Here is a 26,780-nt window from a genome sequence, read left to right on the forward strand (position 1 = left end):
GAGTTTCCACACAAAACAGAAGCTTGTCACATCACTGATTATGCCACACTCGTTTCCCCTACCTTTCTTACCACGGCATAGACTTTTCCTTACCAAAGAATCTGTAGCATGAGGATTGTTCTAACTCAGCTACCTGACATGCAACATGCTTATATTGATTAGTCTATATCCGTGTACCTAGCCGGCGTTGAAGTCTACTGAGAAGACCAAAGGCAACTAGTGAGGTTGTTTCTTCTATATATATAATATAAGAGGAGAAGATGATTCCTTACAGCATGCTCAAGTTGCAGGAGAAGATGACCCTTCTCCTCCCCTCCGTTCCTTCCCCACAGCAACAGGCAAAATCTCCTCGTGCCGATGTTAATAGTACTGATGGCCCTTGAGCTCCTCGTGGCAACAGTCGCCGCTGCCCCGTTAGCCTTGCCTGGCTGCCCGGAGGCCTGTGGCGGCGTCACCGTCCCCTACCCTTTTGGCTTCCGGCAAGGCTGCTTTCACAAGGGCTTCAACCTCACCTGCGACGAGACGGGCCATCAGCCGAAGCTGTTCTTGCACAACGACGTGGAAGTGGACGCCATCTCACTGGTGGGCGGCACGGTGCGTGTCCAGAGCAAGATCGTGAACGGCGAGTGGGACTACAGGAACGTGCCATACCAAGCGCTTAACCGAAACAGGAGCGTTCTGTTTGGGAAGCCCTATATTGGCTACGACGGCTCGTGGTCTGGCGGCCTAACGGTGTCGGCCGAGCACAACGTCTTCGTGGCCATCGGATGCAACTTCATCGGCTACCTCGCTGCAGGCAGTGACCGGGGTTCCGTGTACGTCAGCGCATGCGCCACGCTGTGTGACTCAGATTATCCGCCACCCGGGGACACCTCGTGCTCGGGCGTCGGCTGCTGCCGGACGACCATCTCGCAGGGTTTGCCCGCGTACGGGGTGCAGCTCAAGGATTTGAACCAGACTGAAGCCGCGTACGCAGGCAAAGGCAAACCCGTCAGTTCACGCCTTCTGTCCGGGGAAGCCTTCATTGTCGATCGCCAGTGGTTCACCGGGAGTAACGTAGGCGCCATGCAGAATAGCACTTTCGGTGATTTCGGAAGCGCGTATCGATCTCGTCGGAGCAGTCCCAAGGTGACCAGGGTACCCACCGTGCTGGAATGGTGGCTGGATGTAAAAAAGCGACCGTGACTTGGTCGTGTTGGATCCCCATTCTGTATCAGGTTGGAGATGCATGAGCTTGAACAGCTCCGCTGCAAACATCGACGGTGGAGTGAACAAGGTAAGGTGCAACTGCTCGGATGGATACGAAGGCAACCCTTACATCATTCACGGATGCCAAGGTAACGCCACTCTGCCGAGTGCCGACTCTCCTTTGTTCTCCCCCTTCCAATATTTTTTTTGCACCTCCGTTGTGCAAGAGATTTGCAACAAAATAGCTTCACATATGGCAGTTCAGTCCACCTTACAAATTTCGAAAGGGATCGAAGATTAGTGGCCCTTGTGCTTTTAATCTAGTCCATGCGGTATGTTGGGTGGGTTACCGAAACTATTGATACCGTTTAGATAGGGCGAGGCTGAGCAGCATTGAGGTCTCCTTTTTCTCTGGTCATAGAAACTCTGATTGCCTGGTTGGACTTGAACCACCGAAGCAGTTTGTGGCCATCTCCTTGCCCGGGATGGTACGGTAAGACCAATTGACCAACACAGCGATCGACCGATGCCTCCGGTCTGCGAAGGTCACTATAGGCATAGACAAGTTGGACATGAGTTTCCAAATAAAACACAAGATTGTCAGGCCACTGATTATGCCCAGGATGGCACGGTACGACCAAGTGACCGATGCCTCCAGTCCACAAACTGACAAACATCACTATAGCCTATTTTCTTTGAAACAACAGGCCTTCCCGAATTATTACTATAGCCTATAGGCATAGACAAGTCAGGCAACTAGATTTTCACATCTTCACTGGCTAACCATGCCACCTTCCTTTCATTAAACAAGAATAAGTAAAATGGGCATTGACTAGACATATTTTCCTTGTGCCAAAGATATACTCCACTAGCTAGTACTTACGTTTGCAAGATGATGTTGTTTTCCATTACCCCGTCCAGAAAAGCATAGTTGTTGCAGTTGCAGGGCTGATGCTTCGGCTTATAGTGGCCACATTAGCAGCTCTGGTTCCTAGCTTTCGGCTTCCAGCAAGGGTGCCTAAGCCTGGGGCTTAAACCACACGGGCGATGAGATGATCCATGGAAGCTATCGCTGGTGTGGAAGTGGTTAACATATGCCTGGCCGATGGCACAAGTGTTTATTCCCGTCTGCTGGCCACAAGGCCCCGGATAGTCTCCACGAAGCACAGCTGGTTTCTAGCTAGCCGTGAGATATGGAATGCAACATCATCGCTAGTGTCATAGCCTATTTGGACCACTATGTTACTGTCTGCTGTGTATTGCGCGAACGGCCTTGGGGGCAAGCGAGACCTCATGCTCTCTCATTTGTGCTGCCAGTGCCAGATGCCTGTCGCCGGACCAGGCACTTGATGGATACTCCCTTCGTCCGGAAAAGCTTGTCCCAAGCTTGTTCCTCAAATGGGTGTATCTAACACTAACTCGGTGTTAGATACATTCATTTGAGGGACAAGTTTTTTTGAACGGAGGGAAGTAGAAAGGAAGCCTTGTGATGCATTTAGGCTGGGGCACCACTTAGGACCCGACTGTGAGTGAGTGATCTGGTTATGTAGGGGTTGTTAGGCCCACTTGCATGTATGCGTTGCATGTGTGTGTGGCTCTTTGTGTCTCATGTGTCCGCACTGGTACCATGCAATGGGCATGGTTAGTTGCCTTTGTGGTCGACGCATGTGTGAAAGGAGGCAGCACTGATGGTTTTTGGTTTTTGTTGCCACTATGGGTGTGGGGCAGGGGAGTGGGGAGGTACCGTGCTGCTTCCTTGCCGAAGGTAGGGGTCCATTGCGCCGCCTGCCTTGCGCTCTTTGGCACGATATCACCAACACCTCTAAAAACAGACACTAATAAAAAAAGGCCCCATGTGGCAAAGGGTGTGACGCAATCACCTCTGCAAATGTACTCCATGTGTAACTTTTTTTAGGGTTACGCCATGTGTAACTTGATCTATGTTGCTTTAGAGCCTGTTCATATGTCAAACATCTTGACAAAACCCTCAAATCCAGCGCCGTGTGCCGTGCACTGGCTTCTGTCGAGGAGTTCCACCTGTCCGGTTAGCACAAATCCAGCCGATCCTTTGTGCTAACAGGCTGGCTGGCCTGCCTGGAGAGAGCCCTTATGCCTAGTTGGAGAGAGGATAAGAGAGGTCAGGCCTCGGCGCCTCGCCAGTTCGAAGGGAAACTATGGGCGTCCGAGATTCCTTCATGTCGCCTCATCCGGTGGCTGGTACTTCTCCCTTCACCTCCCTACATACCCTGTAGCATGCAGCGGCGATTCCTACATACAGTTCCTGCAGCACGCAGCGGGGGCGGCCAATGGTTGCCAAGCAGCGAGGCATCGCGGTCCCCGCGTCGCCCTGAGCTGTGCCATGGCAGCAACTAGGCCCCTTATGTCGTTGGCGTGCTCCAGTTGGGACGGTGGGCGAACCAGGGTGACTGTGTGGGGTTGGGTATCATTCAGGTGGCAGCTCAGCAGACACTGGGTGGCCTCGGTTGAGCGGGCGTGGGGGTGGGATGGTGGCGCCGGCTGCGCTAGGGTAACGTAGGATGACGAGAGGAACAACATGAGGGAGAGGGTGGCATTCCATCGTAATTTAGTCTAAATCCTACCGAGCCGTTCATTTTCCATTTATCGGTGGCAGTGGGGAGGAATTTTTGCCAACTCCGCATTTCTGAGGATTCCGGGGCGCAGGAAATTGCCAGCTTCTCCAACTTCTCGGAAATACACTACGGCCAAACACTACTTCTCGTAGCTGGCTCTACGTGCACTGTTGGCACAGAGCGGAGTTGGGGGGCTTCCGATCAGGCCCTTAGTCACGTCGATATCGACTAACAGGGTTCCATTGCTTTCTTATAGTAGTATCTTAGAATCAACTTTGAATTCAACTAGCGGTTGATGACTGATACCTGAGTTCTGCTAAATACTACTTCTCCGTCCTAAAATAAGTGACGTGGTTTAGTACAGTGGTTCCATTGCTTCCTGCAGGGAGTATTTCTTTTTCTCCTCCCTTTTATCTTGTTGATTTTGTAATGTACCATGAATTATAGCCTTTGTGTTAATCTTATTGAGGATTCAACTGCACTTGAAACTTACTTGATAAACATCATTACATTTTTTTATTTACAACGTCACCCTGGTTTTGAGCTTTCCTTTTTTGTTTACTCCCTTTTCCTCTCCCTTCTAGATATCGATGAGTGCCAACAGCCAGTTTATCCATGTGTGCATGGGACCTGCATTAATATGCCGGGGACATACCGATGTGCAACAAAGAAACGTATCATCAGCCTCCCAGGTACAAATACAACTCATTTGCTTGGTATAAGGAGTTTCTCAGGTCCAAATTAATTTAAGTTTTAGCTCGTCTTAAGTCAAACTTGTTTAAGTTGACCAAGTCTACAAAAAAATGCACCAATATTTTTATGTTGTACTCAAGTTAGTACACAGTTGGGTCATCTATTTTGAAACAAAGGGAGTAGATCTCAGTACACATTTGCGTATGCATGGTCAAACTTAAGTTTGACTTCAGACAAACATAAATCTTCAATTAATTTTGAACGGAGGAGTAGCTGTTAATTTGTTATATACCAAAACCACTATATCTAACCAAGTTTTTGCTCTAAGGTTAAACCACTTGGCTGAAAATGGCCCATGGGTATATATGAATATGGCACATGTATTATTTTGGTATATGGCTGTGTAGAAATGAGTGGTGTGCCTAGATTTTTGTTTCAAATTTTTTGAACTAGCGTACAGTTTTGCTTGGTAAGTTTAGTGTTTTTTGCTGGCTGGGGAACAATCCGTACGACATTGTTTCTTCTGTGCTTCCCTCTCTTGTCGCTGTCGTTTTGACTATATCATTTTCTTTAATCGGTGCCGCTTTTCGTGTGCTTTCTAAAGCCTGCCGTATCTGTAGTCTGATTATATACTATTTCTCACTCATCCTAATAGAAATGACAGAGCTCCTGACACTTCTTTGAAGAGAAAAAAACATGGGCATGTTACGTGGCTGTTGTTTACTTGATTTATTCCTGGTGTGATTACAACTCTAGAAGTTATATATACGTGTGTATGTGTATGTATAGGGGCATGGAGTATGTGAGCTCGAGCTCACATGCACCCTTTGCTACAGTAAAATCAATCTTTTTAGAAATCAAAAAATCTGAAACTTTTTGGCAACAAACATTTATGTATCTTTCACATGCGTGCCAATTTTTGTGATGAAATGACATCTGTGGAGGTCTCGGCAAAATCATGCTCCAAACTTGCTTAGTGCTTAGATAATAGACAATCTTGGACACGTGTGGTCTTCCTTAAATAAATTGGTATAAAATGTAGTTTCTAGACATAATTTTCCCTCAAGTCTGAATCTGATTTGTAGATTGCTGTAAACATTCATGGATCTCTTCCACTAAGTATCAATTTCTCTCATAATAGGAGTATTACTTGATACAACTGATTGTTCAATGCCTATTTGCACTTAATTGATTATACAATTGCTTCATTTAGTTAGTGAAATAACTTCTACCAACATTTTTTTTACTGAAATCGTAACCAGTTTATTTGTTTTACTTGTGCTGCACAATTTTCCCATTTTGCTATTATTTTAAATTGGTATGCAATTATCTGTCAAAATTGTATTCTACCACTTGATGAATCTTCTATCACTCGATGAATCTGTCTATCTTTGACTCTCTATTTAGTTAATTGATTATACAATTGCTTTATTTGGTTAGTGAAAACTTCTACAATGCAGGTATTTGTCTACAATTTTTTTACTGAAATCACATATTGTACCATTTTGTTTGTTTTATTTGTGCTGCCTGTTTTCTCCATTTGGTTATTATTTACAAAAAGGTATTTGTTTGTCTAAAATTTATTTTACCATTCAATGAATATGTCTATCTTTGATTTGCTTTTTTAAGAGGTTTTTGTGTTTGAACTTCTGTTTGTGTTCATTGGACTAATCTATGTTGAATTATTCAGGGATTTTGTTGGGCACATTTTCTTGGGTGGATTGCCAATTGTTTGTTGATGTGTGATCCATGTTTCGTTGTTTAGGGTATCTACAATGCAGGTGCTAAGATAAGGCGCTAGGTTCCAATTGCTGGTCGTTTCGTAAAAATCCTGAACGTTCCCAGGATTCTAGCTGGCATGGATGCCAAGCCAGTCGTCGGGTGCCTGGCCTCCTTTTTTTCACGTGATCCTTTCTAACGAGCGCATCAGATCCTCAACCGACTACGGTAGTGCTCTAGTAGGCAGACTTCTCCATCGGCGCTTCTTCCTTGGTTAATTTTTTTATAATGTTCTAAGCTCCCCAAAAAAGCGCCCCTCTCCCATTGTAAATGCCCTTTGTGGGTGTAGAGATCCGTGGGTTTGCTTCTTACATTGCTACCTTTTGCATGATAACTAACGTGGTGCATGATATGACCACGTGTGCATGGATGCATGATATGACCACATGTTCCCATGCACGTAGTTGCGTCCCGCGCTAAAATCATAAGGTGTGGTTGTGTTGAGACTCTCGACACCGCTTCTTCCGGAATTTCTGGAGTGTTTCTTTCTATATAAATATGATGATGATAAATGTATATTTTTCAAATTACTTCAATGCATGACTTTCGTTTCCGTGACTACAAACATATGTGCATAAAAGTATTTTTGGTCTAAATTCTCACACAAAATAAAAATACCACGACACACGTAATGTATTGATGGGGCGCGGCGTGTCTCCGCGCGGGCATAGCTAGTAGTGTACCAGTAGAACGGCTGCAGAAATACTTCTACTGCATCTTTTGATTTTAAAATCAGTTTTTCTACTACTTGAACATTGAAATCATCAGTTGGTTGACCATTCAAAAAGAAAGAGAAAATGGAATAAATATAAATAAATAACAATGTTGTAGGAATAATCAATAACACCCCGGGTTCCTACTTAGCCCGAGAAGGCACACACTAAGTTGATTATCAAGGAACAACCAAGTGAACACAAGCCAATCCCTTGTCATGATTAAGAAGACAAGAAATAAAAAATACATAAGAATGCAAAGTCAAATGGATAAAGGAGAGCAAAGAAGCCCAAGTAAAGATTCAAGCCCACCATGGCAGAGGTACGAGAGTGATTGGTCCACTGTAGGGTTATGGACTTGCCTCCTCTCTGTCCCTCCCTTTCTCTCTCTCCCTTTGTCCACCATGGACCTATGAACCAAAGGTTATCTTTTTTGACCTCCCCACCTACCATTTCAAGGGCAGTCTTGATAACTTCTCAAGTACCCCTAGCCTATATAAACTCCCATGGACATGTAGCTAATTAACTCTCACTTGAATAAACTCAAGGGGAGGGCACTAGAGAGCTTCAAGCCTCGCCGCAGGGTCGTCTCCAGAAATTCGGGACCCCGGTGCAAAATGCAAATGATGCCCCACAATCTAAAAATTCTTATAACTGGAAAATTAATACAACTAAAGCATATTCATAGTTAAGTTATATTGCCTCTAAATGTGTGGTATTTCGTGCAATATTATGAAATAGATCTAATACACCAACTATCTTCCCTAAAGAATTCATCCATGGAGCGATAAACATTTAGCAATTTGTTAATTAACTCAAGAATTGATGCACATGTACACTATATTCACTAGCCATTCAATTATTGAACTGGAAAAATGACCTAAATAAATCTGGTTTGCTTGGGCGCACCTGATGGACATGGACTGATCTGTGATGCCTAAATTAAATCTCCAAATCGATCTAGCCTAAGAATACTAGGCCCGTAAGGGTTCCATTTTTCTGGATTTTTTGGATTTTTTTTACCTATGCTATTTGAGCGACACGTTACCTCCTCCTGTGCAGTACATCCTACAGCAGTCTTTCCTTCGTTTTCTTTTTAATATATTTGTTTGACTGCCGTGGCATGCATGCCTTGGTCTATCTCACGTGAGCTTTTGTGGTGGCCTTCTAGATTTCGTCTGATTGCTGCATGGGCCATGCATGCTGCCACGTCTGCCTCACACGTTGTAGACTGGCGCACGTACCCTACCGTGTAAAATAGGTACATACAGCTATCCCTGCCGCCGTGTATGATCCACATGCACCTGCTAGCTAGCTTTCACATGCATGCGCTTTCGATCAAAGCAGGGCGCACCTTATTATTCCGCGCTGCGCGCTAGCTGACGATTGAACTGCATGCATGGACGTACATGGTGCACAGGAGGGAGGACAGACGGGCGATCAATGGCCTTCTAGATTTCGTCTGATTGCTGCATGGGCCATGCATGCCGCCACGTCTGCCTCACACGTTGTAGACTGGCAGTTTGTTGATCGACACGTTGGCTTCTGGGCTTTTCTGGTGGGCTTCATCTTTATTTTTTCTTTGCTTTTGGTTGCTATAAGTAGCTGGCCTGGTGTTGGTTCACGGTTTCCCCAAGAAATCATCCCAGCCCAGCTCTAGGCCGCCGCTGCCTCCTCTCCTCCGTCTCTGCATAGGCGCGTGACCCCGTCCTCCCCAACCTGTTCGTTGGCAGCCCATAGCGCCAGGTCCTCCGTTTCCCCCAGCGAGGCCGAGGTGATAGCGCGGCGCGCAAGCCCGTCCTTCCCAACCTGGTCGCCGGCCAGGCTCTCCGTATCCCCTCAGCGAGGCCAAGGTGTAGTGGTGCGGCACGCAGCTCCATCCTCCCCAGCCTGGTCATCGGCCAGCCCCTAGCACCAGGCCCTCCGTTTCCTCTCAGCGGGGACGAGGTGCTAGCGTATACAGGGAATTCCCGCACACAGCCGCTGCGTTTCCTTACCCTGGCGGCACCTCTCTTTGTCATGTAGATCAGAATCGAAGCCTCCTTGCCACGCCTGAGATTTTGTGCGCGGTTAGGAGGGAGGGGAGTCTTTGTTTATGTCCGTCTTGCTGAGTTCTTCTTGTTCGTTCCATCTCTGTTATGGTTCGTTCCGGTGCGCGTGCTTCCCAGCGTGTTCTCTCCACGTCGTTGGATTCCTCTTCCTCGGTTGGTGCTGTTGATGGGAGGTTTCTTGCCGAAGGTAGTTCTGTTTCTCATGATTATTGCTCTTTTTAGTCTTTTATTAGCTATGTGTGATTTTAGTATGATTATTGCTCTTTTTAGTCATTTATTAGCTATGTGTGATTTTAGTAAAAAAATGGGTTGTTTTTACGTGCATGTGTGTTTTCAAATTTGGGTGCTAATGAGGCGCGGTTGGTTGTTTTTACGTGGCTGTGTGTTTTCAGATTTGGGTGCTGATGAGGCGCGGCGACGATGACATGCACGGCAAGATATCCGTCGTGGGAAGCGTCCTGTTGATTCATCGTCTGGTGGGTGCTTTCTTTTTTTAACTCCTTTTGTATTGTTTTTAGAAAAAAATTGCTAATTGGTTGACTTTTGCAGTTGGAAGGAACGTTCGGCCTGTACTTGAAGAACTGGTTGATCCTTGTCTTGTTGCTGTTAGAGTTGCATCTGATGTGGAAGTTTTGTATTGTCCCTATTTTACTGCTGGTTGGTTGTCTGGTTCCTCGCGTACATACCTGGTCATGTCCAGCCCACGCGCCAGCACGCTCTCGCTCAGCCCAGGCCAGACCTGTCTACCTTGCCGCGCCCAGGTTACACTGATGTACTTGTGCCTACCCACATCTGTAGTTGCCTGACCAATTAGTCTACTATAGCGCACTGTAGCTGTGCCTGACCAATTAGTCCACTGTAGCCCGCATGCAGTTGTGCAGCTTTCTCCATAAATCACAGCAAGGTCCGCCTCGTCCTACTTCTGCCCACCCGTGAACGTATCAACAAGACAAATAAAAGATGCAAATAACTATGCATTGTAATTAAAGATATATTTCTGGACTAGACATGCATAGACTGCTTTGCGCAGACCTGAGACACGCATGTGTAAAGTACTATCATCTTTTGCATGTTGTGCAATACGTTGTCCCACCGAGGACGGCGGAAGCAGTCTCTGATTACTAGCCAAGTGTTCTACATGCAAGCGGTCTACCATGGCGATGGCACGCACGGAACGTTTTACAGTTACTGCACGGGACGATTTTTACAGCTCCTGCATGCAAACGATCTACCATGGTACGACACGCATGCAGGTGACAGTAGTTCTACAGTATATACGGCCAGTTGCTATATAAAGAGGCTGGTCCATGCTATGGGTTCACATGCTTCCAAACCTTTACAGCGTGTGTGAATAAACAATGGTGCCTTGAGACACTTTGCCACTATTCTGACTAACGGTAGGCATGCTTTTGGAGAGATAAGATTACTAAATTGTTTTGTTCTTCGGTCATCTTGCTTTCAAACTTGCTGATGCCTTGTGGTTTCGTTTCTTTTGTTGTCATTTCTTTTCAGGCATTTCTATTCTGATGGACGACGAACTTTCTTCCACCAACGATGTGGGCTTCCATCGCCCAGATGCAGAAAAATGTTTCATGGGAGCGATCCAGCTTGCAACCCGTAGTTGCGTGCCTCTCCATCGTAATTACATAGTCACCCCATGTTCTCCCTCTAATGATCTTTCGTCTCGGCATGTACTTGCTGCTCTCATCGCTAGGTTCACCGGGCACTACAAGCTATCCTTCCATGATGTCACTGCCAATAGGATTGTCATGACCTGCACCCACCACACCACTGGAAACCGTGTCTACAATTTCTCTAGAAGCCACTCCACTATTATTATCCAAGGTGTCCGCTATAGATTTATGGTAGATGACGCACTGCTCCATCTAGGAAGAATCTCTACCAATCAGTACATTATTATCTCAATGAGAAATCTGCCACTTCATCTGTGGAAGAGCATCATAGTAGAGCAAATCCTCACTCCATATTGCTCCTTAGATTATGTCACACAGGACTCACTCTTAATAGAATATCCATCCACTTTTACATGCTATGCGTGGGCCAGTCCATCCATCGCGGTGCCTCCAACCATACAAGTGAACGTTTCCGACGAGGACGCGTACACCGCAGACCAACAGACGGCCTTCTTTAGCGCATATAATGTAAATCTGTTCATCAGCGAGTACAGAATCGGGGCCCACCCAGTGAAACAGCCTTACTGCCCAACCGTGCTAATAACCAGTTCTGGAAGCAAACCAATCCAATGCTTTATTTCCCAGAGGTTTATCGATACCGCCCAGATTCAGACTTTGTCTAGCATGGTCATTTTTTCACCGCATGCTGAAACCTATTTCTCATCCTTTGATAGTCTTGTGACTTATCTAGGTGATATAAGATACATCAAAATTAAAGCCAGAAAGCTCACGTCGTCAGATTTTTTGCTATCAACCTCCATTCCTCTCACGGGTCGCTCGCTCTATCACACTGTACGTACCATATTTGAAGTTGAGATCCGTGCTGGTGAGGTTGACATCCAGCCATGGACACCAGCATTTGGATCATTTGGGTTTCCAATCAATTGCACAGTCGAGCTCAGGATCCATGGCATGCCATGCAGTTTTTAGACGGCTCCAATAATTGAGTACCTTCTTAGCCCGTATTGCATGGTGAAGCAGCACAAGACTGTTATTGATGATCCATTAGAGGACCATGAGGAGAACATCGTCTCATCCTACGATTGCACTGCTTGGTGTGAGGACGCGAGGTTCATCCCACGCCAAATCAAGATGAGACAAGTGTCGATCGAGCTACTTGACATGACTGAGCCTTTTATGGTGACATGCATGCAATTCAGAAAGATGGAAGCGTCCATCAAGGCATTGATCAACTGAACAAGTAGCTGTCATCAGAAGATGTGCAAGTTGGGACTTTGTAAAAATAAGTGCTGCGTGTTTCTCTTTTTTTAACCCCTTTTAGCAGTAAGTAACTAGATGTGCTGTAAAATCTACTACCTGTATTGTGATTTACTCCTGTGCAAGTTGGGACTCTCTCTCTCTCTCTTTACCTCTTTTAGCAGTAGTAACTAGATGCGTTGTAAAAGCTGGCCACCTATATTGTGAATTACTCGGTTTCTCCTAGCAGCGTAATCTAAGTTTATTGTGCGGACTGGCAAATGCATGCATCACTTGTCAACCAAACCAAGAAAGAAAAAAATGCCGTGAAAGAATTTAACGAAGTACATAAATTGCAAAGATTACATACCTTAATTACATAAAATACCTTAATTACATAAAATAAGGCAGCATACAACCATACATCATACAATTGACAATTTTATTGAAAAAGGAAAGAATGAAGCTGCTGCTATTCAGCAACTTTGCTAGGGCATGATCTAGGCCATTTCATTATCACCAGGGCCACTGCCATCAACTTTTCCACGCCAGGTGTCGAACACATGGATTCGAGATAGATCCACGCCTTCGTCAGGAAGATATGCAGATGGCAATTCAGACATCAAGGGACCACGGTCCAAAACCTCTTTCACATGAATGGTCACAGGGAAAACCATCACTCTCCTATAGGTAGGTGATGACGGACGTGGTGGCGATTCTCCTTCATCGTCAGAGTCTGGCTTCCAAGGTGGCAGAGGTGGTGTCGGCACCTCTACTTCCACTGATTTAGGTACCTTGTTAGGATTAGCAAGCCATGCAACTACTTCAATTATCCATCGATCTTCGGACGGTAATATCTCAATGAGCTCGCCTCTCAGGCCTGCAATAATCAACCTCATTGTTTCCGGTTCCCAGGCAGTTTTTGGTAGACCTTCAAAACTAAGGTTTGTCCGATACTCAAGCTGTCCATATGAACACCGAGCATCATAATTCGTCGAGAGCCAGGACGTGCAACCTCAAGCTTCAACATCATTTATACTGGAGACAAACCACCGACAACACGAGCAGAAGAACTAGCTTCCTCACTCTACCATTATGTTACCGAGACAAATCCAGCTGGAGGGTCGACATTCCAGGTGTAAGAAATGACGAAGAGTTTTCTGACATGCTATGGACTACTTTGTGCTAACAGGCTGGCTGGCCTGCCTGGAGAGAGCCCTTATGCCTAGTTGGAGAGAGGATAAGAGAGGTCAGGCCTCGGCGCCTCGCCAGTTCGAAGGGAAACTATGGGCGTCCGAGATTCCTTCATGTCGCCTCATCCGGTGGCTGGTACTTCTCCCTTCACCTCCCTACATACCCTGTAGCATGCAGCGGCGATTCCTACATACAGTTCCTGCAGCACGCAGCGGGGGCGGCCAATGGTTGCCAAGCAGCGAGGCATCGCGGTCCCCGCGTCGCCCTGAGCTGTGCCATGGCAGCAACTAGGCCCCTTATGTCGTTGGCGTGCTCCAGTTGGGACGGTGGGCGAACCAGGGTGACTGTGTGGGGTTGGGTATCATTCAGGTGGCGGCTCAGCAGACACTGGGTGGCCTCGGTTGAGCGGGCGTGGGGGTGGGATGGTGGCGCCGGCTGCGCTAGGGTAACGTAGGATGACGAGAGGAACAACATGAGGGAGAGGGTGGCATTCCATCGTAATTTAGTCTAAATCCTACCGAGCCGTTCATTTTCCATTTATCGGTGGCAGTGGGGAGGAATTTTTGCCAACTCCGCATTTCTGAGGATTCCGGGGCGCAGGAAATTGCCAGCTTCTCCAACTTCTCGGAAATACACTACGGCCAAACACTACTTCTCGTAGCTGGCTCTACGTGCACTGTTGGCACAGAGCGGAGTTGGGGGGCTTCCGATCAGGCCCTTAGTCACGTCGATATCGACTAACAGGGTTCCATTGCTTTCTTATAGTAGTATCTTAGAATCAACTTTGAATTCAACTAGCGGTTGATGACTGATACCTGAGTTCTGCTAAATACTACTTCTCCGTCCTAAAATAAGTGACGTGGTTTAGTACAGTGGTTCCATTGCTTCCTGCAGGGAGTATTTCTTTTTCTCCTCCCTTTTATCTTGTTGATTTTGTAATGTACCATGAATTATAGCCTTTGTGTTAATCTTATTGAGGATTCAACTGCACTTGAAACTTACTTGATAAACATCATTACATTTTTTTATTTACAACGTCACCCTGGTTTTGAGCTTTCCTTTTTTGTTTACTCCCTTTTCCTCTCCCTTCTAGATATCGATGAGTGCCAACAGCCAGTTTATCCATGTGTGCATGGGACCTGCATTAATATGCCGGGGACATACCGATGTGCAACAAAGAAACGTATCATCAGCCTCCCAGGTACAAATACAACTCATTTGCTTGGTATAAGGAGTTTCTCAGGTCCAAATTAATTTAAGTTTTAGCTCGTCTTAAGTCAAACTTGTTTAAGTTGACCAAGTCTACAAAAAAATGCACCAATATTTTTATGTTGTACTCAAGTTAGTACACAGTTGGGTCATCTATTTTGAAACAGAGGGAGTAGATCTCAGTACACATTTGCGTATGCATGGTCAAACTTAAGTTTGACTTCAGACAAACATAAATCTTCAATTAATTTTGAACAGAGGAGTAGCTGTTAATTTGTTATATACCAAAACCACTATATCTAACCAAGTTTTTGCTCTAAGGTTAAACCACTTGGCTGAAAATGGCCCATGGGTAAATATGAATATGGCACATGTATTATTTTGGTATATGGCTGTGTAGAAATGAGTGGTGTGCCTAGATTTTTGTTTCAAATTTTTTGAACTAGCGTACAGTTTTGCTTGGTAAGTTTAGTGTTTTTTGCTGGCTGGGGAACAATCCGTACGACATTGTTTCTTCTGTGCTTCCCTCTCTTGTCGCTGTCGTTTTGACTATATCATTTTCTTTAATCGGTGCCGCTTTTCGTGTGCTTTCTAAAGCCTGCCGTATCTGTAGTCTGATTATATACTATTTCTCACTCATCCTAATAGAAATGACAGAGCTCCTGACACTTCTTTGAAGAGAAAAAAACATGGGCATGTTACGTGGCTGTTGTTTACTTGATTTATTCCTGGTGTGATTACAACTCTAGAAGTTATATATACGTGTGTATGTGTATGTATAGGGGCATGGAGTATGTGAGCTCGAGCTCACATGCACCCTTTGCTACAGTAAAATCAATCTTTTTAGAAATCAAAAAATCTGAAACTTTTTGGCAACAAACATTTATGTATCTTTCACATGCGTGCCAATTTTTGTGATGAAATGACATCTGTGGAGGTCTCGGCAAAATCATGCTCCAAACTTGCTTAGTGCTTAGATAATAGACAATCTTGGACATGTGTGGTCTTCCTTAAATAAATTGGTATAAAATGTAGTTTCTAGACATAATTTTCCCTCAAGTCTGAATCTGATTTGTAGATTGCTGTAAACATTCATGGATCTCTTCCACTAAGTATCAATTTCTCTCATAATAGGAGTATTACTTGATACAACTGATTGTTCAATGCCTATTTGCACTTAATTGATTATACAATTGCTTCATTTAGTTAGTGAAATAACTTCTACCAACATTTTTTTTACTGAAATCGTAACCAGTTTATTTGTTTTACTTGTGCTGCACAATTTTCCCATTTTTCTATTATTTTAAATTGGTATGTAATTATCTGTCAAAATTGTATTCTACCACTTGATGAATCTTCTATATCTCGATGAATCTGTCTATCTTTGACTCTCTATTTAGTTAATTGATTATACAATTGCTTTATTTGGTTAGTGAAAACTTCTACAATTTTTTTTACTGAAATCACATATTGTACCATTTTGTTTGTTCTATTTGTGCTGCCTGTTTTCTCCATTTGGTTATTATTTACAAAAAGGTATTTGTTTGTCTAAAATTTATTTTACCATTCAATGAATATGTCTATCTTTGATTTGCCTTTTTGAAGAGGTTTTTGTGTTTGAACTTCTGTTTGTGTTCATTGGACTAATCTATGTTGAATTATTCAGGGATTTTGTTGGGCACATTTTCTTGGGTGGATTGCCAATTGTTTGTTGATGTGTGATCCATGTTTCGTTGTTTAGGGTATCTACAATGCAGGTGCTAAGATAAGGCGCTAGGTTCCAATTGCTGGTCGTTTCGTAAAAATCCTGAACGTTCCCAGGATTCTAGCTGGCATGGATGCCAAGCCAGTCGTCGGGTGCCTGGCCTCCTTTTTTTCACGTGATCCTTTCTAACGAGCGCATCAGATTCTCAACCGACTACAGTAGTGCTCCAGTAGGCAGACTTCTCCATCGGCGCTTCTTCCTTCGTTAATTTTTTTATAATGTTCTAAGCACCCAAAAAAAGCGCCCCTCTCCCATTGTAAATGCCCTTTGTGGGTGTAGAGATCCGTGGGTTTGCTTCTTACATTGCTACCTTTTGCATGATAACTAACGTGGTGCATGATATGACCACGTGTGCATGGATGCATGATATGACCACATGTTCCCATGCACGTAGTTGCGTCCCGCGCTAAAATCATAAGGTGTGGTTGTGTTGAGACTCTCGACACCGCTTCTTCCAAAATTTCTGGAGTGTTTCTTTCTATATAAATATGGTGATGATAAATGTGTATTTTTCAAATTACTTCAATGCATGACTTTCGTTTCCGTGACTACAAACATATGTGCATAAAAGTATTTTTGGTCTAAATTCTCACACAAAATAAAAATACCACGACACACGTAATGTATTGATGGGGCGCGGCGTGTCTCCGCGCGGGCATAGCTAGTAGTGTACCAGTAGAACGGCTGCAGAAATACTTCTACTGCATCTTTTGATTTTAAAATCAGTTTTTCTACTACTTGAACATTGAAATCATCAGTTGGTTGACCATTCAAAAAGAAAGAGAAAATGGAATAAATATAAATAAATAACAATGTTGTAGGAATAATCAATAACACCCCGGGTTCCTACTTAGCCCGAGAAGGCACACACTAAGTTGATTATCAAGGAACAACCAAGTGAACACAAGTCAATCCCTTGTCATGATTAAGAAGACAAGAAATAAAAAATACATAAGAATGCAAAGTCAAATGGATAAAGGAGAGCAAAGAAGCCCAAGTAAAGATTCAAGCCCACCATGGCAGAGGTACGAGAGTGATTGGTCCACTGTAGGGTTATGGACTTGCCTCCTCTCGGTCCCTCCCTTCCTCTCTCTCCCTTTGTCCACCATGGACCTATGAACCAAAGGTTATCTTTTTTGACCTCCCCACCTACCATTTCAAGGGCAGTCTTGATAACTTCTCAAGTACCCCTAGCCTATATAAACTCCCATGGACATGTAGCTAACTAACTCTCACTTGAATAAACTCAAGGGGAGGGCACTAGAGAGCTTCAAGCCTCGCCGCAGGGTCGTCTCCAGAAATTCGGGACCCAGGTGCAAAATGCAAATGATGCCCCACAATCTAAAAATTCTTATAACTGGAAAATTAATACAACTAAAGCATATTCACAGTTAAGTTATATTGCCTCTAAATGTGTGGTATTTCGTACAATATTATGAAATAGATCTAATACACCAACTATCTTCCCTAAAGAATTCATCCATGGAGCGATAAACATTTAGCAATTTGTTAATTAACTCAAGAATTGATGCACATGTACACTATATTCACTAGCCATTCAATTATTGAACTGGAAAAATGACCTAAATAAATCTGGTTTGCTTGGGCGCACCTGATGGACATGGACTGATCTGTGATGCCTAAAATTAAATCTCCAAATCGATCTAGCCTAAGCCTGTGTGCTGGACCGCCGAACCCCTACTGCTTTTCTTGGCCACGTTGGCCCTTGCCGCCGCTTATTTTCGTTCGAATTTGTTAAACGAATTATGCCATCTGCCCTGCCATCCTGCTCCTTGCGGTTGTGCCACCACCAAGCAGATTCAATCAAGTTGTCGTACCTGGGAAGGCTAGAAACCAATCGTGTGGCGTGATTTTGTTGACCTACAGGGAGTTTGGGAGAGGCTCGGTGTGATCGATCGATCGGGAAGAAGCTCGGGCGATCAAACCAGGCTGGCAGGCCCAAAAGAGTGCAAAGAAATGAAATAGCCTAACGAGAAATATATATGGCCCAAAATTGGGCCCCCTTGGATTTGGGGACCCTGTGCGGTCGCATCGCTCGCACATGGTCTTGGGCGACCGTGCCTCGCCGTGGGAGCTCTAGAGTCATGTCCGTGGAATCTCATTCACACAGACTAATGTTAAGGAAGAGAAGCTTGGAAAGGGCACTGAGGAACCTGACCGACTTGGGGCATGTGACCAAACCTCTCTCTACACCTTCCTAGCATAGGACTAGTTGCGCTTCTTCGAGGCAGCAAACATATTCAAAAAATATCGACGTGTTAATCTTGTCGGTGTATGATGACCTTTGCCATAAGGGTGTTGTACACCCCCCTAATTAAATATTCATTGTGCTTGCCTTACCAACGGCATCCATGATAACTTGATTACAACCAGTTTGCTGAAGGCACCCCTAATCACACCTTTTTACTACAACAACAAATAAACAAATGAAATAATGACTATTATGTGCTTCTTAAGCTAGTAAACCATGTGACCACTCCTGAAATATATTTTTTGTTACTTCCAATATGTTTGCTCTGATAAATATTCGAAAAAAATCATTGAAGTGGTATTGTTGAGCAGTTTCAAACTTTCAGTTCAAAATTTAAATGTGTCTGTGGCATATTATGTACTATCAAACCTCACTGCCATTCTCTGCAGGTTTAATTACCGCAATTGCAGTAACTGCTGGTTTTGGGTTACTGTTTTCACTTCTGGGTGCTGCCAAAATCACTAATAAACTCAAGCAACGAAGAGCCAAAAAGTTGAGACAAAAATTCTTCAAGAAAAATCATGGATTGCTTCTACAACAGTTAATCTCTTCAAACAACGATATAGCCGAAAGAACAAGGGTTTTTAGCTTGGAAGAACTGGAGCAAGCGACCAACAAATTTGACCATAATCGCATCCTTGGTGGAGGTGGCCATGGCACGGTGTACAAAGGCATCTTATCTGATCAACGTATTGTGGCCATCAAGAAGGCCAAAATTATTGTACAAAGGGAAATCGACCAGTTCATCAACGAGGTTGTCATACTTTCACAGACAAACCATAGGAATGTGGTGAAGCTTTTTGGTTGTTGCCTTGAGACAGAAGTTCCTCTACTTGTTTACAAATTCATATCAAATGGAGCTCTTTCATTTCATCTCCATGGCCAAAGTGAGAACCCATTATCATGGAAAGATAGGTTGAGGATTGCACTAGAAACTGCAAGGGCCATTGCATATCTACACTCTGCTGCTTCAATATCAGTATACCACAGAGATATCAAATGTGCAAATATACTACTTACTGATACCTTGACATCAAAAGTATCAGATTTTGGAGCTTCGAGGTCTATTGCAATAGATGAGACAGGAATACTTACAGCTGTCCAAGGAACCCATGGTTACCTTGATCCTGAATACTACTACACTAGTCGACTCACGGAGAAAAGCGATGTTTACAGCTTTGGTGTCATCCTAGCAGAGCTACTGACAAGGGTGACACCAGTTTTTTCTTCTCATTCATCAGAAGGGACAAGCCTAGCATCACATTTTGTATCACATATAAGAGACAATCGATTCTCAGATATTCTAGATGCACAAATTGTTGAGGAGGGAGGGGCTGAAGATGTTGAGGTGGTTGCAAGACTCGCAGAAGCATGCTTAAGTTTAAAAGGTGAAGAAAGGCCTACAATGAGACAAGTGGAGACAGTACTTGAAGATGTTCAGAACTCAAGAGTCAATCTTAGTTCTCAGATCACAAGAGTGAACCGAAATGCTATAAATGATCAACCATACAAGGGAAGTAAAGGCGGAGAAGAAACTAGACTGTACAGCTTGGAAAAGGATTTTATAGAGTCGTCTGAAATTCCAAGATGATTTTACTTACATGGTGAAGAATTACATTTGCTTTTATTAGTTTGGGTGCCAATTTGGAACTATGAATTGTAACATGTATGTAGCGGTAACCCAGAGGTGAGCATAGGCTCATCGAGGACATAGTGCACCCGAGGCTTTTGTGCTACCGGTGCGCCCCCAGTTTAAAACTCATGCAATATTTTATAAAAACTTATAAAAATAATTGAGTACACAGAGACAAGATACATGGACTTTATCTTGGTGCATGTATGCGTCTTTACTGTACTGGATACATAAAACTGCAACTACTCTTTTGTATCATCTAGCAACCCAAGTTGAACCCATGCACGTACACATACAAAAACTAGATACGTACAGGGGCGGACGCACGTTGATGGTCGTGGGGGCAGCTGGGGAAAGTATCCGGTGCACCGGGGCTTGTGGTGCTACCGGTGCACCGGACTATCATATTGCATTTAAAATTGTTCGGAAAAAAATTGAAAAAAAATCAGCACATTCTTACAACATCGATCTATATTGTCGCAAAATTTCAAGTCAAAATTCGAAATATTTCTTGAGGTAAAAAGATCACAAAGTTGACACTAAATAGTACATAACATAAGTTGGGCTTTAAGATTTGGCCCATTATCACATTGATGCCAAATTTATCATTTTTGTATCTCATGCAATGTTTCGAATTTTGAGTTGAAATTTTGCGACAACATAGACCAATGTTATGTCAATATATTGCATTTTTTCAGTTTTTTTTTGAAATATTTTCTAACGTGATACGGTGTCGGTGCACCGGTAGCACCACAAGGACCGGTGCACCAGATACTTTCCCGGGACAGCTGCCCCCACTCGATTTTCCATCGTACACTTACGTCGATCCTGCCGAGCAACGTGTGCCCCCACTTGGCCCATTGCTTTGCCCCCACTCAGCCCAATTTCTTTTTTATTTTCAAAGGCCCATATATTCTAAATCTGTTAAAGGCTATAAGAAGCCCACCGCCAAGAAACAGCCTAGGCTACGTCGGCCACGAACGCTACGATTCGATGGATCAGACCCCTAGTCCACGCACGCATATATAAAAAACAGTTTTGCTAAAGCACAACGCATGATACGGCACCTGCGGAGCCGCCCGAAACTGCCTATCGCGCGATCGCAGCATCACGCAGTATCCGGCTTGGCTTGCGGCCGGCAATCAGCGACTTGCCGTCGCCCATCTCTTGCGCTTGTGCGCCGCCGCCACAACACAGCCTCATCACCGGTTGTGTAATTTCAGCGTTCTAATTGACATCAAGTAAGCCATATAGTAGATCATTAGGGTTCTTTCATTTCTAACTTTTTTGTTTTGTCTGCAACCATATCAGTATTATAAATTTATGTGTATAATTCACCGATTTAGATGACTAGATCAGTTCAAATTATTATTTTTATACGATGTACTCCCTCTGTAAACAAATATAAGATCGTTTAGATCAAAATTTCAGTACCAACTTTAATCTAGACTGACAAACTCAAATTTTCATTCGGGTCGTCTATTTTTCCTAGTTCCCAACACACTTAAACTTCATGTACTATGCTTAAAACCTTGCCAATTCATTTGACGTTCTGCTCTTATGGCACTTAAAGTTACTGAGAAACTAATGGAGAGTTTTTTTATATAAAAAAACTAACAACCACTAAGATGCCTGAACTAGTTGATTTAAACAACCTGCATATGCATCCATCGAAAACGAAGAAGATTGCATTATACAATCCCAATCAACACAATGATATTAGCCTCATCCTAGGAAGATTAAGCCAATGACAATTGGGAAGATGAATCAACATATTAGCGCAGATTGGTATGAATCAATCTGTAAAGCAAACATTTAGCAGGTTTTTAGTCTTCACATATGTCTAAGCATCCCAGCTTAGCTGGTAGAATCATGAACCCAACGTTTAATTTGGAAAAGTGTAGAGCATATATGCCAATTTTTATTTTTATTTGGAAAAGTGCAGGGTATATATGCCAATAACATGTAGGACAGTTGATCGATTACAATTTACAAACTAGCAGTGAAAGTCTTTTTCAGGATAGTAGTTCTCTGAGATAACTTCATCGTCAAAATTTATTTATCGTTCTCTGGGATAACCAGTTGAAAGGTGGTACTGAAAATATATGACATTTGAATGCAACTGTGACCCGGCAACTTTCACTCACTATGATGTGTGAGGTTCTTTGTCAGCAATTAGGACTGTCCGATCTCCTCAATCCGCTGCACGACATCAGACATTGTAGGCCTCGAGTCAGTATCTTGACTGCAACACTTTAGCCCGAGCTGCATAAGTCGCACCATGCACTCCTCTTTCCCATCCTTCTGCCCCCATGCTAGGAGCTCCACGTCGAATACCTCCGCCGTCCACTCCTCAGGTATAATGGAACACACCCACCGTGGCAAATCTACTCCCTTGTCATCCTGAAATCTCTTCCTCAGTGGAGACTTGCGGGTGAGAAGCTCCAGCTATAGGATGCCGAAGCTGTAGACGTCAGATTTCTGGGAGACCCACCTATTGCGGGTGACCTCGGGTGCACAGTAGCCGGAGGCATTGTAATAAATACCAAGTGTTATCAGGCCATGCTCCGACACACATGCGTTGTGAGTTCCGGTGAGCAGGATGTTGGAAGACTTGATGTTGCCATGGCAGCTTGATGGCCCAGCTAAGTGGATAGCCTGCACACCACGCGCAGCAGCTAGTGAGATAGCCAACCGCTGCTCCCAGTCCAGTTGAGCTGGGCCAGAACCTTGGTCGCCTAGATTCACATATCATGAAATTAGTGATGCATCAAACACTTCAGGAAATGTAAAGGCAGGCATATGATCATTGTACAGTGTATACATTACCGTGGAGTACTTTTGCTAGGCTACCCATGGGGACTACATTATACACTAGCAACCTCTCATCCTTGCTGCAGTAATACCATAGAAGTGGCACTATGTGTTTGTTCTGGATGGCAGCAAACAACGTAACAAGCCGCTTAAAGACCGCCTCCTCCAAGTCCACATCTTTCAGCCTCTTGACCACCAGCTCATATCCACTATCTAGTGTTGCTCTGTATGTTGTCCCGATTGTACCCTTGCCCAGAACTTCAGTCGATGCCCCAAGCAGGTCTTTCAGGTCGAACAATTGGCCTGTCATTGTCGACCCAATGATAGAAGTTCCCACATTTTGTGTACTATCATGGCTTACCTGTGATAGTGCCGCTTTGAGTGCAGCCACAATTCCCGTTTTGAGGGTACTGCCACTGCTTTCTTGTGATGGCATCTTTTCAGCTGGAGCTACAGTTCTCGCGTTTTGGCTACTGCTGCTGCTTTCTAGTGGTGGTGTTTTGGCTGGAGCTTGTTTATTTTTCCATATCCAAGAAAACAGAGTTGGTCTTTCTTGTACCTGACATGCAGCTTTCTTAAGTTTGCGAAGACGTTCTGCAACTTCTAACATGTGAGGACGTTTGGTAAGTTCCATCTTCAAGCATTTACCTGCCAACTTAGCAATCTCTTCAATAGTCTTCATGTCGCTCGATGTTGCAATTTCAGAATCAAACATCTCCCTCACCCTCCTAATCCCTTCTGAAAGAGATTGACTAAAACTTTCAACCAAGCCAATCTCCCCATCCTCTGTTCTTGCTTTTTTTCTGGTTATCAGTTCCAGGAGCACAACTCCAAAACTGTAAACATCACTCTTTGCTGTGAGGCGGCCACTCTGAGCAAACAGAGGGTCCATGTAGCCTATACTTCCTATCACATTTAGAGTATATAGAGTATTTTCAGTGTTGATTAGTCTTGATATTCCAAAGTCTGATATTTTTGCACCGAGTCCATCATCCAGAAGTATATTAGCAGGCTTGATATCACCATGAATGATCTGAGTATACATTTGTGAATGCATATAGTCCAATGCTTTTGCACATTCAATTGCAATTCTTAGCCGTGTATCCAAAGTGATGGGCATACTATCCTGGTGAAGGATGTTACTCAGATTTCCTTTAGGAATATACTCCGTGACCACCATTAGGGCACTTTCATCTACACAATAGCCAATTAATCTGACTACGTTCTTGTGATTGATTTCACGGTGGACGATCAACTCTTTGGCAAAACTTTCTCTTACATTGTAGATAAACCTCTTGACTGCAATCATACTTTTGTCCTCAAGGACTCCTTGATAAACTTCTCCAAAGGCACCTCTACCGAGTAAAGTCTTATAGTTGTCGGTAAATCTTTTTATCTCATCTTCTGTAAAACATTTCACATTATGATTGCTACGTGCTATCCATTTTGATCTGTGCTCTTCATGGATAAGTTGTGTTACTATATTTTCTGGATGATCCATCTTTGGAAGTAGTAGGGAACTTATTCAACGTTGGAAGACAATTTGACCTAGAAACAGTTTTGGTAGTGGTAAAAGTCAAATTTAATCCAACATAAGAGCAACTCCAATGGGGCGACCCAAACAGACGGCGATTTCGTCCGCTTTTTGTCCTTTTGGGTCGGCCGCCCACCCGGCGTCCGCCCTCTTTTATATTTGGGTCGGCAGCGCGCCCAACACGCCGACCCATATGTGTCGGCGTGGCCGACTGGCCGCCCAATATTACATTGATTTGCATTCAAACATATTGTCAAATAACATAGTTTACCGAATAATAGTATAGTTTTATAAGCCGGGTACAAATAAAAATGTTTCACATAGTTTTGCAAACGAATAAAAGAAGATGCATCTATTGGTTGCCAACATGAGCCCACATATACTCAACCAAATCATTTTGCAGCTGCACGTGAGTTTCCCAATCACGCTCATGCGGACGTACTCGTCAATGAGATCACCGGGCACTTCGTATGCAAGCATTCAAACGGCGGCAGTGCATTTCTGATAAGAGGAGAAACCAATCTTGCCGACGGCATCCTCTTTGCACTCAAAATAGTCATCATAGCCGATCACTCCCTTTCTAATACGGTTGAAAACATGCCTACTCATACGGAAACGCAGCGGAATTTATGATGTTTGAACAACGGGTTTGTTGTATCAAAGTAGTCCTTCCAGAGAAGGAAATGCCCACTCTCTCGGTTGCAATTCAACGCCGGAAGGTGGCCCGAAATGAAGCCACAGAACAACGGGCACTGACTGTTTAGGTGGTGATGGACCAACACGGCAGCCAATATCTCCTCCTCATCATCAGACGACGAATCATCGGAGTCGTAAAGGAAATTGTGGAAGAACTCATCGGCGGAGTCCATTTCGTACCTTGGCAAACTGTCGAACAGCTTGCGGGCGTCGAAGAAGGAGACGGCCGACGAGGGGAGTCGCGGCGTGCACGGATCAGCTAGTTGCCCTGCCGGCATTCGATGAGTGGGCTGGCGTCCGACGAGTGTGCCGGTCAGATCTGACTGGGGCGGCGAGGCGGCTTCTTGGTCGCGGGCGGTTGTGCGGTGAGGGGAGCGGCGGCGGCAAAACGGCAGTGGCGGGCGACGGGGGAGTGGGCGGCGGCAGCTGGCAGAGTCGCCGGCAAAAAATGGGCGGTGGCGTCGGCGACGAAAGAGGCGGGCGAGGGTTGTTGTTGGCTGGGGCGAGAGGGGAGGCCAATGTGCCACCGACCAGCGGGCCCGGAAGGGGAGAGGGCGAGCACGCGCGTCCGTCTTGTGTCTGCGCCGACGCAAATCCGGCTCAAAAATAGGTCGGGAATGGGTAGCCCGCGGACGAAAAGTAGATGCGTGTCCGTTTGGGTCGGCACGTTGGGCTGACTTTTGTGTCCGCGCCGACCCAAATGAATGGCGGCGGACGAAATGGGTCGCCCCATTAGAGTTGCTCTAATAATCAAGGAAACAAAATAAACAAAGCACGTAAGAGTGCTTAATTTCCTTGGATTAATCATCCTCTTGGTGCCGAAGATAAGCAATTTGGATTTCTAGTTTACATATTTACACAACGATGCAGAGAATCACGTGTGTTTGTATAACTTATAGTTTAATACGTTATGTATTGTTAATTTGTAGCTTGTTGCGGTCTGGTTGTTTTGCTGGCTGGGTGTTGTATGATCTGAATGTTGTAAGCTGGTGAGTTTGGATTTTTGCAAAATTTCAGGCTCCGAGCAAAAATTCTCACCCGGGGCCATGGGCCTATTCTCTAACAATTTTTATTGTTCATTTCTGCCATGGATTTTGAATAACAGCACCATGATATGATCTGGGTAATTCTACATAATTGCTTCCTAGCCGAAAAAATGAAACAAAGTTTTAAAAATGAAGAGAACATGCTGAAATCGATTGAACAAAGAAGTGAAGAATTCAAAACCGAAAGTGCTAATATCTAGGGGTAAAAACAGAGAGAAGTAAAGACATGGAGACATACCACTTGAGGAGAATGGACACCGTAACATAGCTGAGTCAATGGAGCCTTCTTTCGTTAGTGGTCGCGCCGACCGCCATGGAATGGATCTGTAGAAGAAAGAGCAGACGTATGTATGGCTAACCCTTCAGCCCGCAGGATACGGAACACTCTCAGGCCACTCCCTCTTGAGATTATCTTGACCGTCGGATCTCGGCTGCGAGTCGTATGGACCGTTTATTTTGACTGGTGGTTTGGCTTTTGTTTGACTCTACTCAAGCTAAGTCCATACTTTGGCTGCCACTGGGCCATACCTGAAACTGCGACCGTATCGTAGACGGGCGACTTTCAGTTGGTGAGAAAAATGGCACGCTGTGCCTCGTTCTTTTTCTCATCTCGCGCGGGCGCCGTCGCCGTCGCCTCGGGTTGCCACTTTCAGAGGCTGTTTAGTTTTTAGTCACATCTCGTCACACTTTATCACATCTCATTTTAGACAA

The 26,780-nt window shown here is 44.4% G+C and overlaps 1 protein-coding gene and 1 pseudogene across 1 annotated transcript; one reads left to right on the forward strand and one right to left on the reverse strand.

The window, feature by feature from the left end:
* The first annotated feature begins 372 nt into the window (after positions 1 to 372).
* Positions 373 to 19,937, forward strand: LOC119356815 (annotated as a pseudogene).
* Positions 19,938 to 21,919: 1,982 nt separating this feature from the next.
* Positions 21,920 to 26,409, reverse strand: LOC119356818 (wall-associated receptor kinase-like 10). Its single transcript, XM_037623805.1, has 3 exons — positions 26,308 to 26,409; positions 22,809 to 24,341; positions 21,920 to 22,717 (listed from the first exon to the last, which is right to left on the reverse strand). Exons 2-3 carry the CDS (start codon positions 24,292 to 24,294, stop codon positions 22,428 to 22,430), a joined length of 1,776 nt encoding a protein of 591 aa, XP_037479702.1. The 5' UTR covers positions 24,295 to 24,341; positions 26,308 to 26,409; the 3' UTR covers positions 21,920 to 22,427.
* Between the last annotated feature and the right edge of the window lie 371 nt (positions 26,410 to 26,780).

This window comes from Triticum dicoccoides, chromosome 2A (genome assembly GCF_002162155.2).
Source record: "Triticum dicoccoides isolate Atlit2015 ecotype Zavitan chromosome 2A, WEW_v2.0, whole genome shotgun sequence".
Classification (NCBI taxonomy): domain Eukaryota; kingdom Viridiplantae; phylum Streptophyta; class Magnoliopsida; order Poales; family Poaceae; genus Triticum; species Triticum dicoccoides.